This window comes from Zootoca vivipara, chromosome 16 (genome assembly GCF_965207765.1).
Source record: "Zootoca vivipara chromosome 16, rZooViv2.hap1.1, whole genome shotgun sequence".
NCBI classification, from domain to species: Eukaryota; Metazoa; Chordata; class Lepidosauria; order Squamata; family Lacertidae; genus Zootoca; species Zootoca vivipara.
Window position 1 is genome coordinate 19,181,111 of NC_142599.1, and position 15,493 is coordinate 19,196,603.

The 15,493-nt window shown below is 48.7% G+C and overlaps 1 protein-coding gene across 10 annotated transcripts in view; it reads left to right on the plus strand.

Moving 5' to 3' along the window:
• The window catches only part of NF2 (NF2, moesin-ezrin-radixin like (MERLIN) tumor suppressor), a 96,041-nt gene extending 89,947 nt beyond the window's left edge, over positions 1-6,094 (plus strand). For 6 of the 10 annotated variants that reach the window (XM_088660130.1, XM_060269676.2, XM_060269675.2 and 3 more), the window contains one exon: positions 1,908-2,229. In XM_088660130.1, coding sequence (XP_088516256.1) covers positions 1,908-1,958 — 51 coding nt within the window. In that variant the 3' untranslated portion in view covers positions 1,959-2,229. Of the gene's footprint in view, positions 1-1,907 lie in introns of all 10 variants that reach the window. The other 4 variants (XM_088660132.1, XM_088660131.1, XM_035097615.3 and 1 more) reach the window with 2 other exon arrangements.
• The last annotated feature ends 9,399 nt before the right edge of the window (positions 6,095-15,493 follow it).

Consider the following 15,493-nt stretch of genomic DNA (forward strand, 5'->3'; position numbering starts at 1 on the left):
GGTGGAGATTAACTTGGGACAACCCCATTATCCAAGAGGCTTTATTCTATAGCCTCTCTCTGTAAAGATTGAAATAAAAAAGGACGGTAAGAAACTTTCCCTTGTCTTTATACTTTCCTGGGCAACCAGCCAGGAACCGCTGACAGCATCCTGATACTATCATATGGCTTGGCGTTTCTCAAACTTACTCAACTTTAATGTGGGGAGGTGGGCTTCTGGGCATAACTCTACCCTTTTCTAATAGGGCCGTCTCCCCCCGCAACACCTGGCTCTATGCGGATGAGGGTATATGGATCATTTCTGTTGGATTCTTATATGAAATAATAAATATATAACATATCAAAGCCCCCCATCCTCATCACAGGTACATTTACACCAACAGGTCGATCACGATCTAGTGGTCGATCGCGGGGTGCCCCTGGTCGATCCTGTTCGATCTTTGGACCCCCTGAGAATTGTTACCCCCCAAAAAAATGAAAAAAAGCTCAACAACAGTGTCAATGGGTGCTGTTATATACTGTGAGTAGATCGCAGACTCTTGGGAGCTGGACATGCCTGCAGGAATGATTCTTATCAATCCATGCAAATAATTGTTAGATAGATAATTGCATTTCTAGTTCACCTTTTTCTCCAAGAAGCTGAAAGCACACATGGTTCTTCCCCCTCCTCATTTAATCTCCACAACAACCCTGTGAGTTAGGTTAGGCCGAGAGAGGTAGTGACTGGTCAAAGGTCACCCAGTGGACGTCATATGGCCAAGCGGGGATTTCAACATGGTTCCCCCAGATCCTCATTTAATCCACATAACAACCCTGTGAGGTTGAGAGGCAATGACTGCTGCCAGCAGCTTCAGCAATTCCATCAGAAATTTCCCACATGCCTTTCCTGCCTCCTCTTTTGCCACTGTAAGGACCAGTTGTATACTCTTTAAAAAAAGAAAAAGAAAAAGCCTGGCATGTGTTAGATTTTGTTCCCATTCATCCATGCACACCTGCTTAAGCTTCACAGCTGCAGCGTTCCTGAGAATCTTTGCTTTCTGCGAAGCATCTGCTTTCCCTGAAATGCTTCAAGGTTCTGGTGCACCACTGATCCTTAATATGGCTGTGGGAGGCAGGGAGGGAAGAAGGTGCATTGTTTCCCATTCTGCGCCGCATTTGTCACGTGCAGTGCTGTTTCTATTCTGCCGCAGTTCGTCTTCTGCCCCAAAGCTACGGTATCCATCTTGCTACCGACTCTCGCAAAATTATGTAACCTATGTGATTAATTCCATCAATCATGTTGTCTTATTCCAGGTCTTCAGTAGGCACCCAAAAGACATTGCCTATGTAAGATTTAACGGGGGGGGGGGAGTTAAGTGTAGGGGCCTCCACAAAAAAGGCCTGACTCGTATAGAATAGACCTCATGAGAAGATGGCTTCTGCAGGAGTCCCTCTCCTGCAGAGCTCCGTGATCAATGGGGTATATAAGGGGTGAGATGCCTTTTCAGATAGCCTGGTCACAGTAGGACTCTATGCACCGAAGCCAGCACCGTCTGGTAGCTAATTGGCAGCATTTGTGGAGTAGGAGGTGCTGAGATCTGCCAGGATGTCTCAGCAGAACCTCCATGAAAAGAAGCAGTATATCTGAACATCAGTTGCCAAGCTGGGAAAGAGCCACCCCCCTCCGGGGTCTACACATGTAGTAGCTGGAGGCATTTGGGTCTCGACTGGAGAAAATAAGATACTGGATTAGCCGAAGGGCATTTTTATGTGCTCTAGCAGGCTCAGACATGTCTCGTTCCGGGCAGAAGGCAGCTCGGTGCTTCCTTCCGTTTCCCACCATTCCTTGAGGCAGTTTTCCACAGCAGAGCAGAAAGCCAGCACCCTCTTTTATTATATTCCTGTGTGTTTTGTTTCTCTCTCCACCAGCTCACCTTGCAGAGCACAAAGTCCCGTGTGGCCTTCTTCGAGGAGCTCTAGTAAGCGAGCCGGTTCTTTGCTCCTGAGCCAGCGCCCGACTGATGCGGACCCTCCGTTTGAGGACTCAGCCATAGCCGGCCACGAATCCCTCCTTCCTGGCTGCCCCCTGAACTGTGACCCCCTCTTCGCGCATTTTCGAAGAGTTTGGTGTGATGCTCCCCTGCTTCGTACTTTTGCAGTTTCTTTGTTTTTTAATAATCTTTGTATAACACACGACTGTGACATACCATTTAGCTTCTTCTTCCTTTCTTTTTAAAGTGTTTGTATTGATTGTGACTTGTATTAACGTGCTCCCAAGACGGGATGGGTGGGGGCACCAGCATGAGACCCCTTTTCACTTCCCGCCTCTCTGTAGGGGCACGACGACGCTCCCTCCTGCGGACGAGAGAGGCTGCTCTTTCCCATCAAGGAGCCTTTAACATCTAGTATTCTCTGTCGGCTAGTGCAAGACCCCTCGTGCTCGCGGGTAGCAGTGTTTAAAGCTTGCACGGCAAAGGGATCCGGCGCAACAGTTGCACCGGAGGAAGCTTGTTGGGGAACAGCCGATCCTGGCGCAACAGCCGGTTCTTGTTGCACAATCCGTTGTGCCGCCATCGAGGGTGCTGCACTCCCGTTCCCCCTTGCGCAACAAGGACACTGCTAAGTGACTTCAACTTAGCCCCCTACGTTCTGAACCAAATGGAAGGATCATCAGGGAGCCTCTCTTAGACGTCAAGCTCTCTCCTTCCTTCTGAACCATGCTGGCAGAGGGTCATTGAGTGGGCTCTGAAGGAAGCTGTCTTCAGCTGAGTCAGACCACTGGGTCCATCTAGCTCAGTAGTGTCCACACCAATTGGCAGCGTCTTTCCAGGATTTCGGGCAGGGGGTATCTCCCAGCAAAAGCAGATGGTCCTTCCCCTATGCCGTCTTGACCTCGGTTGCATACAGAGAGGTCAAACTCTGTACAAGGCTGGTGCTCAGTGTTTAAAAATCCCAGGTTGTTTTGTGGGGTTTTTTTTGCACTTTTTGTTTCAAGGCGTATCATTTTAATCACAGGATTTGGGGTGGGGGTGGGGGATTGCGCAAAAATCTGCTTCTCACAAGAAGTAGGATAGCATCAGGAACAGGGAGGGCGAAGTATGGGGAATGGGGGGGCCCAGAAGCCCCAACCCGAGGTGCTGTGGAATATACAGGGTCTTTAGATGCACAACAACAGAGCCCCTCCGCCATTTGGCCCCTGCGAGATGTCCTGCCCCCCACCCACGCTAATCCACTGTGAAATTTTGAATTCTTAAATGACAGGGCAGGCGCCTCTTTGTAAAAATTTCTTTTCTTTCTGCTTTTTAAAGTTAAATTGAGTACTAGACTGCAGTGGCTTCATGCCTGAGAAAATACGTGTAGCTTTGCAAGAACACTCAGCATTCACTCCTGTGGGATGACTGTCAGGGAGCAACATGCATACACAAAGCTACTCTCCCTCTCCCTCTCCCTCAGACACAAATCCCTTTCCTTCTCAGCTTCTAGCATTCTGATCTTCGGTCATTTAAAAAGGAAACCCGCAACTCTTTGTGTACTGCAATACCTCAGCGAGAGAGACGATCTCTCTCGCTCAAAAGCCTCAGATGAATTTTCTAGCTTCCAAGCCTTTGTGTTGCCCCTGGTCCCGTTGATCTCCTTTTTTGTGCTGCTATCAAGGGATGCAATGACTAAAGGGGCCTGCCATTTTAAAGGTGGAGTTTCTATCACTCTCAAAGTGGTGCTGTTACCAAAATAAACATAAAACCCCAGCCATGTTAGTTTCCCACTTCCAACATGGCCACTACCCCTTGTCTTGCCTTTCCTCGTTTTCTGATCGGTCGAAACGATGGATTCGTACACGTTCGAAAAGATGAGGAGTGGAGGGACCAGTGGGAGGCTGAGCTTATAAGCAAAGGGTTGTTTCTGGGGTTACTAGTAGCAGCACAGTGAGAAAGGCCCAGTCAGTCTGAACCTGGCCATCTTGTTTGAAAGATGCCAGATTAAAGGTGCGTTGGGTGATGCCCTGTTCAGGATCCTCAAAACACCGACTTTGGTTCTGCCTTGCCTCACTCAAAATTGGATGTAAGCAGTTGGAGTTTCTGAACAGCTGAAAAGAGAGTATCTTGCTTTTCCAGGCAAGTAAGAGAAATAAAACACTTGGCGAAAGTTTAGGATTGGACAAATTCTTGGAAGATCAGTCAACGGCCACTAGCCATGATGGCTGGGTTCCACCTCCACTGTCGGAGGCCGTACGCCTGCGAATGCCAGTAACGGGGAATCACAAGTGCAGACAGTTGCCGTTGTGCTCAGATCCTGCTTGTTGGCTTCCCATTGGAGCATCTGGTTGGCCACCGTGAGAACAGGATGCTGGACTAGATGGGCCATTGGCCTGATCCAGCAGCCAGGCACTTCTGATGTTCTTACAGCAGCTATCTCTGTCTTTTGCCGGTAATGGCAAACCATGTTTTGGCTTAGTTTGTCAAAGCCATTTTACAGTCGCTTTTTTAGCTTTTTTAAGAGCAAACTAAAACGTTTTTTGAAATGCTGGTGTGCATCCTCACTTCACATGGGCTGTGGCCCAAATCGTTGTACTGTGCATTTATCTGAATCCTTGAGAGAGCCACGGCACTTGCAGTAAAACAGGGCTTTGTTTCTTTAGACGGCTGCCTTGGGTGTTACTCCAGCGGTGTTCAGCCATTAGTAATTGGGCCAGATCTGCAGAGCTCTTTGTTGCCAGAGTCCTGACCATAGCTGCCAAGTTTTCCCTTTTCTCGCGAGGAAGCCTATTCAGCATAAGGGAAAATCCCTTAAAATAAGGGATAACTTGGCAGCTATGGTCCTGACCCACCCTCCACTATCGATAGAGGGCTGCCAGTGCCTTCTAGCCACGATGGCTTTGCTCTGGAGGCAGTGATGTTTCTGAATCCCACTTGCTGAAAGTCACAAGAGGAGAGACTGCTCCTGCCCTCATATTCTGCTTTCTGAGTTTCCCAGGGGCGTCCGGTTGACCCCTGGGCATAGCTGCCAAGTTATCCCTTTTTAAAAGGGATTTTCCATTATGCTGAATAGGCTTCCTCGCGAGAAAAGGGAAAACTTGGCAGCTATGCCCCTGGGAGAACAGGATGCTGGACTAGATGGGCCACTGGCCTGATCCAGCTGGGCTCTTCTGGACCTCACTGCTGAAATGCTCAAAAGACCACGTCCCAGACTTAAAGATATGGCCTGTGCCCACCCTGCATTGGTGGCACATCATTTTAAGCTGGGTTTTCTCTGCATCACATATTCGCAAACACTTTTCGGAAGCAGGCAAGTCAGGCCCTGGAACCACGCGTGAGTCGAAGTTGCTTTTTTCTGCATTGCCTATCCAGGGATTGCCAATCTTCTTTTTTAAAAAAATTGGGCAATTTTGGATTTTGGAGTAGGTGGTGTGGGTGCCACTCCCTCTGGTTAGTTCTCTCGTTCACCCAAGCGTTGTCCGACCTCTCTTGTTGCATTTGGCTCCTGTACTGCAAATTGGGCAACCATGGAGTAAAAGGCAAGGAGGGTGTGAGATGGTGGAGACAGCTTTGCTGCCTGAAATACGAAACAGCAGCTGACCCTCAGCATGGTCTCTGACTGGAGGTAGGTAATGGCCTTCCAGATGTTGTTGAAGTCATCATCCCTGGCCATTAGATCTTGGTGGCTTCTGGGAATTAGTAGTCAACAGCAACAACAACTGGAGGGCCAGGCATTCCTTGCCCTTAAATTAGGGTGTGGGGGCCCAGCCTTCAGACACATTTGATCTCTGGGGCCTCATGTCACTGGATCCCAGACATGCAACTAGCCCAGATGTTCAACCCAGAGTTTGGTTCAACAACCTTTCCCCCACCCCGACTTGTTTTTGCAGATGGGAGTTTGTCTCTCTTGATACTATTATTTTTTACAAAAAAAGTTTGTACTGAATCTTGAAAATGTATATCTGAAATTCAGATATCTGGCGCATCCTCAACCCCCCCCCCCATTGTGTTGTTTCCTTAAGAGGGGTCTTGATATGGACAGACCCTATTTTCTATTCCCATGGATTGTTATATACTCTGCAGAATTGATTTGTTTCTCATTTGGGGTTTTAATAAAAATTCCAAGCACTTGGAGAGATCCGCTGTGGGCGGCAGTTCTTGTCATTTGTTCTCAAACATGGGTGGGCTTCAAGCGTGCAGGTTCTGCTTTGATTCCTACCCCCACCCCCGAAACTGGATGACCATCAGCCAGAGGTGAGTGCAAAACAATGGCTTAGAAAGAGCAGTGAACAGGCTTGGAAAAGGACTATCTCTGGGTGCATTTCAGGCCAGGAATTTAACTGAGTATATGAAAGACCTCCTCCTTCCCTACAGACCCTCTTGGGTTCTGAGATCAACAGGGGAGGGCCCTCCTTTGTAGTTCCTCTGTCCTCAGAGACTCAGCAGCGGTGGGGAGAGGTGGTGGCCTGGGAAAGGACCTTCTCTGTGGTGGCCCCTAAGTTGTGGAACTCCATTCCCACAGAGCTGAGCCTGGCACCTTATACAGCTTCTGGCGAATGCTGAAGGCCTACCTCCTCACCCTGTCCTTTGACACTTGAGGTGTACATTTAAGGACTCACCTTATCTTGTGATTGTAAATTGTTTTAAAGTTCATAGAATCATAGAGTTGGAAGAGACCACAAGGGCCATCCAGTCCAACCCCCTGCCAAGCAGGAAACACTATCAAAGCATTTCTGACATATGCCTGTCAAGCCTCTGCTTAAAGACCTCCAAAGAAGGAGACTTCAAAGAAGTTGTCTCTAATATTGTCATATAACCTGCTCTGGGGCTCTAGCCTGAAGGGTGAGAGGATGATGATACCCAGTGGTGGAGGAAGGGGGGGGTGTCACCACGGGGGGGGCATAATGAGTTTTCTTTTTTTAAAAATGGGCTCACGAAACTTTTTAGGAATGATGTGGTGGCTTAGGCGCCTGCATGCTGCCTGAAACAGCAGTGTGGGGCTTGTGTCTGCCTACTGCCTCTCTCTCAACTGCCCTACAGCTGAGGAGGAGGTGTTGAAGAGGCTCCAAGCATTGGAGAGGCTTGCCCTGCCCCCATGGGCATATTGCCCTACCCCGGGCTGCAGGACATCCCCACACACCTGGCACCCAAGCGGCTAGCTACGCCACTGATGATACCTTCCCATTCCTTTCTCACAAAAAACTATTCCTGGCTATCCCCCTACATACACACCTTTCTTCACTTCAGCAACCTTAATTGGGAGATGGACTGGGGGGGGGAGCCCTGGCTATAGCTCAGGCATCCCCAAACTTCGGCCCTCCAGATGTTTTGGACTACAATTCCCATCATCCATGACCACTGGTCCTGTTAGCTAGGGATCATGGGAGTTGTAGGCCAAAACATCTGGAGGGCCGCAGTTTGGGGATGCCTGCTATAGCTGAACAATTGGAAGTCAGAAATTCAGCTTTTAAAATACAGGTTTAAGTTTTGATTACTAAATGGATAAACATTAATGCAAGATGCAACTTCCGTGATGGAGTACTGCCAACCATCACGGCCAGAATCCATAAAAGTGGGAGACAGGCACCCAAATCACAATCATCATCTAGGGTTGGATCCCATATTAGCCCTACTCAAGAGTAAACCCATTGGAATTAATGGGCACCTGGTTGGCCACTGCTGGACTAGATGGGCTATTGGGCTGATCCAGCAGCTGCTTCTTATGTTCTTATAGGTTAGTAAAAAGATGAGGAAGTATTGCATGTGAGCCTCCACAACCTGCAACATGGGATCTCCTTTTAATGCTTTTTTAAAATTAAAGCTTGTATAACTGCATTCCTACACCCCTCTCTCTGCCTTCACCAATCTCGTGCCCTCTAGATGCCTACCAATATTCAAAAAAATAAATTAATAAATGGCGGCAAATTCTGTATAGCTGAAAGAATTAAAGAATGTAAAACACAATGCATGTCGATTCAAATACATTCTGTTCCAGCGTAGAACAATAGCAGAATCATCTTCTCGAGTTGCATTCCAGGAACAATGATTATCCACAAAGGGTGAGAAAAGAACTCGTCTTTGTGTGTTTTAAGACTGCGGTGACATAGAAGGGTTGCTTCAGTGTTAGTAAAATAGGTGACTTACAAAAAGCCATGTCGCGGGTGTAATTCTCCCTCGAAATATCAAAGATCCATTATCTAGGCTGAGACTTGAAAGGCATATCAAATGGTGCATTGGGAGTTCACTCTGCAGCAAAAAGTAATGCAGTGGCACAGCTAGAGGCTTCAATAATGTCTGGATAAAGTTCTCGTGCCCTGGTGAGGAAAGTTTGCAACATTTGGGACCTTTTAGTTTAGAGGAAAGTTGAGTAAGAGGTTACATGATAGAATTGTGTAATGTGATGCATGTATGGTATGAAGAGGGTAGAGAGAGCAGTTTTTCTCCGATATCCAGAGAAGCTGAAGATTCAGAACAGATGAAAGGAAGTCTTTCTTCACAGTGCATAGCTGGGCTACGATTTTCAGGTTTTCAGAAAATCGTAGCTCAACTATGCACCGTGTGAAGAAAGACTTCCTTTCGTCTGTTCTGAATCTTCAGCTTCACCAGTGTCAAAGCAATGATTCTTCGATATCAACGTTTCCCAGTACGTTTCCGAGCACAATTCAAAGTGTTTGTGTTGACCTTTAAAGCCCTAAACGGCCTCGGTCCAGTATACCTGAAGGAGCGTCTCCACCCCCATCGTTCTGCCCGGACACTGAGGTCTAGCGCCGAGGGTCTTCTGGCGGTTCCCTCGCTATGAGAAGCCAAGTTACAGGGAACCAGGCAGAGGGCCTTCTCGGTAGTGGCACCCACCCTGTGGAATGCCCTCCCACCAGAGGTCAAAGAGAACAACAATTACCAGACCTTTAGAAGGCATCTCAAGGCAGCCCTGTTTAGGGAAGCTTTTAATGTTTGATGGATTTCTGTATTTTAATGTTTTGTTGGAAGCCACCCAGAGTGGATCAGCGGCACCAACACTACTGGAGTAACCATGTAGTGCCGTATGTTGATAAAAAACAAACTGACCCCCCGAAAGCCAGCAGGTTTGAACCCAAAAAAGACCCGCGGCGTAGGGTCTGTTGGGAGTTTAATAAGGGACTCTGCCAAAGGCCCAATTGCAAATATACTCACGAATGTGAGAAGTGCTTGGGTCAGCATCCGGGGGTATCCTGCTTCAAGGGGAAGCAGTCCTTTCGGGGGGCCAAGGGCAATTTTCACCAGGGCCCCAGATACCCCCCCGGTGCCTCCCACGGAGCAACCTCAGGACAGAATAGAGGCTAACTGTTCTCTAGCCATGGCCTACTCCCCTGTGAAACTGAACCCCTTAAAGATGTTGCTAGCCCTATACCCTAACAGACCTGCGGCTCTGTACCTGGAGGAGGGTTTCTCTTCAGGTTTTCGCATCCCCGTTCGGATCCCGCCTTCCACTACCCACCCACCAAATCAGAAGTCAGTTAGGGAGCGTCCCGATATAGCCACCAAAAAGATAAATAAAGAACTATTGGCTGGCCGGGTTGCGGGCCCATTTTTAACTCCACCTATAGCTGACCTCCACATTTCCCCGCTAGGCATAGTTCCAAAAAAGGCCCCAGGAGAATTTAGGTTAATTCATAATCTTTCTCACCCAAAGGGTAGCTCAGTTAATGACGGTATCCCGCAAGAGCTTTGTACGGTAAAATACGCCTCCTTTGACCACGCAGTGAAGCTGGTCCGCCAGTTTGGCAAAGGGGCCTTGATGGCGAAGTGTGATATCGAATCGGCCTTCCGCCTCCTTCCTGTAAACCCCCACGACTACAAATGGTTGGGTTTTAGGTTCGGGGGCGCTTATTTCATCGACAAAGCTATGCCCATGGGATGTTCCGTCGCATGTTCGGCCTTCGAAACTTTTAGCACATTCCTGGACTGGGCCCTTCGTGCTAGGACTGGTCTGTCAGGTGTCACACATTACCTAGATGACTTCCTTTTCGTGGGTGGAGCGCACAGTGTTGACTGCGCAGGCCTCATGAAGGCCTTCGGTTCCCTTACATGCGAACTGGGGGTGCCGCTTGCAGCTGAAAAAACTGAAGGACCTGTGTCTCGTTTGACGTATTTAGGTATCGAATTGGATACGGTAGCCCAAACCTCGCGTCTACCGGCTGATAAACTAACAGCCCTTAAGGAGTTGATTAGACAGCTTATTCCCCGCAAAAAAGTCACGTTGAGACAAATTCAATCGCTACTAGGGCACCTTAATTTCGCTTGCAGGGTAATCTCACCTGGGCGCCCCTTTTGCCTAAGGGTTGCCAGGCTCACTGTAGGATTAACCCGACCGTTTCATAGGGTTCGCTTGCCAAAAGGGGTCAAAGCGGACCTGGTGAACTGGCTGACCTTTCTAGAACAATACAATGGCGTATCTTTATGGCAGGATAGCATTTCACTATGTTCAGACTTTCAGATTCATTCTGACGCAGCGGGCGCATTGGGTTTCGGGGTATATTTCAGAGGGAGATGGTGTGCTGAACCTTGGCCTCCTAGTTGGAAAAACACAGACATTACTCGGGATTTAACATTTCTAGAATTCTTTCCCATAGTGGTAGCAGTGCATCTTTGGTCGGACGACTTCAGGAACCGGAGAGTCTGCTTCAACACGGACAATCAAGCGGTAGTCAGTGTGCTTACCAAGCAATCTTCGCGGTCGGAGAGGGTGTCTGCCCTCCTACGTCATTTTGTGCTGCGCAGTCTCGAGTTAAATATGCACTTCTCAGCCAAATTCGTGCCGGGGCAAAATAATAATATCGCAGATGCTTTGTCTCGTTTCCAGATGGACCGCTTTCACTCATTAGCACCAGATGCGCAGCAGTATCTAGAGAGGTTCCCGGAACACCTATGGAACCTTGGAAACGGGAAATCCTAAAGGGAGTATTTGCTTCCGTGGCCCCCGCCACCCTTAGCTCCTATAAACGAGCATGGGCAGAGTTTCTATCCTTCCGACAGAAGGGTGCTGATGCGCGCCTCGAGAGCCCACCAACCCCCGAGGAGGTTATGCAATACGTGGTATACCTCAGAGGGCTGGGTCGCGCCGCCAAGACTCTTGGCATCCACACTGCAGCTATCACCTTTTTCTCAAAATCTCTTTATCTTACAGACCCGTGCGATAACTTCCATTTGCGCAGAGCAATGGAAGGCTGGCGTAGGCTGCAGCCTCCTGTTGCCGATTCCAGGCGGCCCATCACGTTCGAGATGCTTACCCAAATCCATAGGCGATTGAGAACTCTTTGTTGGTCCAAATTTGAAGCACGGCTGTTTTCAGCAGCCTTTTCGATAGCTTACTTCGGGGCCCTTAGGGTTGGGGAAGTGGTGTGTGAGGACCACCCTGATGGTGTTACCCGGGGCATATTATTACGGGATCTATCGCTTTCCGAAGCCCAAGCTATTGTACGCGTCCGCCACTCAAAAACGGATCAGAAGGGGAAAGGCGCTAGCATTCGCCTCCCTGCGACAGGCGCCGTTGGTCCTTGTCCAGTGAAGGACACTAGGCGGTATCTTTATCTCCGACCGCCGGGTCCTGGCCCGTTACTCATTCACCATGATGGTGCTCGGCTCACTCGTCAACAATTTACCAGGGTACTTCGCAAAGCCATAGCATCTTGCGGGTACAACCCCACAGAATTTTCTGCCCATTCCTTTAGAATTGGCGCTGCCACTTCCGCTATGCACCTAGGCTTGTCAGCGGAAAGGATCCAAGAGATGGGGAGATGGAAGTCGAATGCTTACAAGCGGTACATTCGCACGTAGGTTGTCTCTGGTGGCTCATCCGGCGTTTCATCTCTACTTTTCAGGTTACCATTTCATCCGGGTTTGGATAGCGGGGCACAGTATAGTGCACTGGGCCCAGAGAAGAGCAATTGAAGTTGGTCTGGGATGCGGACTCGGCCTTCCAGGAAATGTGGAGGTTTCCTGGATATCCAGGAGGGGTATGCAGTGGAACGAGTTGCTGCCGATCATCCAGGCCCGGGCTGCCTCACTTGGCCCCCCAGATGTCTTGATTGTGCAACTCGGGGAAAACGACTTAGCCTACCGCAACGCGGTCGATTTGAGGAAACATATATTCAAAGATTTTGACATTATGAAGGAGAGTTTCCCGCGGATGACGTTATTGTGGTCCTCCCTGCTGGAAAGGCGCTTTTGGCGCGATGGCCGTTGCCCTAAAGCCTTGAACAATTCCAGGAGGCTTTTGAACTCAGTCGTGGCCCGCAGAGTGTTATCCTTGAATGGTCGGGTTATACAGCATCCCACCCTGAAACGAAGTGAAGCAGCCCTCTATCGCGATGATGGCGTTCACCTTTCTCCGATCGGGAATGACGCCTGGCTACGGAACGTTATTGCTGCCATACGAGATGTCCTGAATAATGTAGAGCTTAAGTAGGCGAATAAGAGAGTAGGGTCACACTCCCCCGTTAATAACTGAATTCATATCTTAAAGCAATTTAACCAAGTGCTAAATTACTAATTAGGGCTACGCTGAAATTAACTTCTGGGTGATTATAACATGTGAGCGGATTGGCGGCGAGCCTGGGGGGGCTCGAGTGGCGGTTAGGCGTTGGAAATTTGCATAACAATAAGAGGAGGAGGGGCAGATTGCGTCATCACCTGCCCAAATTTGGAGAAGTAATTCCGTTAAAGGATTCCGGGGGCGAGGCTTGGTCCAGAGCCTGGAGTCGCCAGGGCCGTAAGGCACGCCCCGTACGGTGGCCACAGAAGGAGTTCCGGTTGATCGGCATCGCCGGGTTCCTTACTGGTGGTTAACTTCTCACGGACTTCAACACACGGGTTGGAGTCGGATTTAGTCTGATAGGTTCCAACGCCTAAGCCAATTCCGCTCAACATGCATATTTAATAAAGTTGTGGCCTGAACCACCCATTTAACCTTTAAATTATGCGTCACGTGTCATTATTACACTGCTCGGAGGGCATTGCCACACAAAACCACTTCCGTGCCTTTGCCGGAGGTGGAGTTGTGGGCAGACCAAAGAGCCCATTGCGTAGGGGCTGCAGTGTCAGCCCCTACGCAATGGAAGTTCCCGCCTGCGTCACCCACGCCCTTGTCCAATAGGGATGAGGGGGCGGGGCCGCAGCGTTTAAACCCCGCCGCGTAGCCGGAACTCACTCTCTTTCTCACAGTTCGCCGGAGCGAACAGAAGCACCCGCCCACCCGCCCCTTAAAAAGAGAATAGGGGGCGCTGCTGCGGACCTGGTCGGTTGCCTGGTTAGTCAGTGGACCGGGTAGGACTTTTCCCATACTGGGCTAGCCATGATGGGTTTTTCGCCTACCTCGTAGCATGTCGTCACAACTTAGGTTAGGCGGTTAGGCGTTGGAAATTTGCATAACAATAAGAGGAGGAGGGGCAGATTGCGTCATCACCTGCCCAAATTTGGAGAAGTAATTCCGTTAAAGGATTCCGGGGGCGAGGCTTGGTCCAGAGCCTGGAGTCGCCAGGGCCGTAAGGCACGCCCCGTACGGTGGCCACAGAAGGAGTTCCGGTTGATCGGCATCGCCGGGTTCCTTACTGGTGGTTAACTTCTCACGGACTTCAACACACGGGTTGGAGTCGGATTTAGTCTGATAGGTTCCAACGCCTAAGCCAATTCCGCTCAACATGCATATTTAATAAAGTTGTGGCCTGAACCACCCATTTAACCTTTAAATTATGCGTCACGTGTCATTATTACACTGCTCGGAGGGCATTGCCACACAACTGCATTCCTACACCCCTCTCTCTGCCTTCACCAATCTCGTGCCCTCTAGATGCCTACCAATATTCAAAAAAATAAATTAATAAATGGCGGCAAATTCTGTATAGCTGAAAGAATTAAAGAATGTAAAACACAATGCATGTCGATTCAAATACATTCTGTTCCAGCGTAGAACAATAGCAGAATCATCTTCTCGAGTTGCATTCCAGGAACAATGATTATCCACAAAGGGTGAGAAAAGAACTCGTCTTTGTGTGTTTTAAGACTGCGGTGACATAGAAGGGTTGCTTCAGTGTTAGTAAAATAGGTGACTTACAAAAAGCCATGTCGCGGGTGTAATTCTCCCTCGAAATATCAAAGATCCATTATCTAGGCTGAGACTTGAAAGGCATATCAAATGGTGCATTGGGAGTTCACTCTGCAGCAAAAAGTAATGCAGTGGCACAGCTAGAGGCTTCAATAATGTCTGGATAAAGTTCTCGTGCCCTGGTGAGGAAAGTTTGCAACATTTGGGACCTTTTAGTTTAGAGGAAAGTTGAGTAAGAGGTTACATGATAGAATTGTGTAATGTGATGCATGTATGGTATGAAGAGGGTAGAGAGAGCAGTTTTTCTCCGATATCCAGAGAAGCTGAAGATTCAGAACAGATGAAAGGAAGTCTTTCTTCACAGTGCATAGCTGGGCTACGATTTTCAGGTTTTCAGAAAATCGTAGCTCAACTATGCACCGTGTGAAGAAAGACTTCCTTTCGTCTGTTCTGAATCTTCAGCTTCACCAGTGTCAAAGCAATGATTCTTCGATATCAACGTTTCCCAGTACGTTTCCGAGCACAATTCAAAGTGTTTGTGTTGACCTTTTAAAGCCCTAAACGGCCTCGGTCCAGTATACCTGAAGGAGCGTCTCCACCCCCATCGTTCTGCCCGGACACTGAGGTCTAGCGCCGAGGGTCTTCTGGCGGTTCCCTCGCTATGAGAAGCCAAGTTACAGGGAACCAGGCAGAGGGCCTTCTCGGTAGTGGCACCCACCCTGTGGAATGCCCTCCCACCAGAGGTCAAAGAGAACAACAATTACCAGACCTTTAGAAGGCATCTCAAGGCAGCCCTGTTTAGGGAAGCTTTTAATGTTTGATGGATTTCTGTATTTTAATGTTTTGTTGGAAGCCACCCAGAGTGGCTGGGGGAACCCGGCCAGATGGGTGGGGTATAAATAATAAATTATTATTATTATTATTATTATTATTATTATTATTATTATTATTATTAACTCCATTGGACTGGTCATGTTGTTTGAATGCCTGATCATCGTCTTCCAAAGCAACTACTCTATCCCCAACACAAGAATGGAAAGTGGAATACTGGTGGACAACAAAAGAGGTTTAAAGACGCTCTCAAGGCAAATCCAAAAAAATTAACACGAGCACTGATAACTGGGAAACACTACCCTGCGAGCGCTGCAATTGGAGAACAGCCTTTATCAAAGATGTCATGGACTTTGAAGAAGCACAAACTCAGGGCGAAAAGGAGAAACAAGCTAAGAGGAAGGCAACGTTTGGCAAACCCTCTCCATGATCAACTCCCGCTGGAAACCTATGTCCTCACTGTGGAAGGATGTGCAGATCCAGAATTGGCCTCCACAGTCCCTTACGGGCTCACTGTTAAGACCGTGTTCATGGAAGACAATCTTACTCGGCTATGAGAAGTTGAGCTACAGAAGAGGCAGTGATGGCCATTGGGATGGATGGCTTTAAAAAGAGAATTGGACCCATTCACA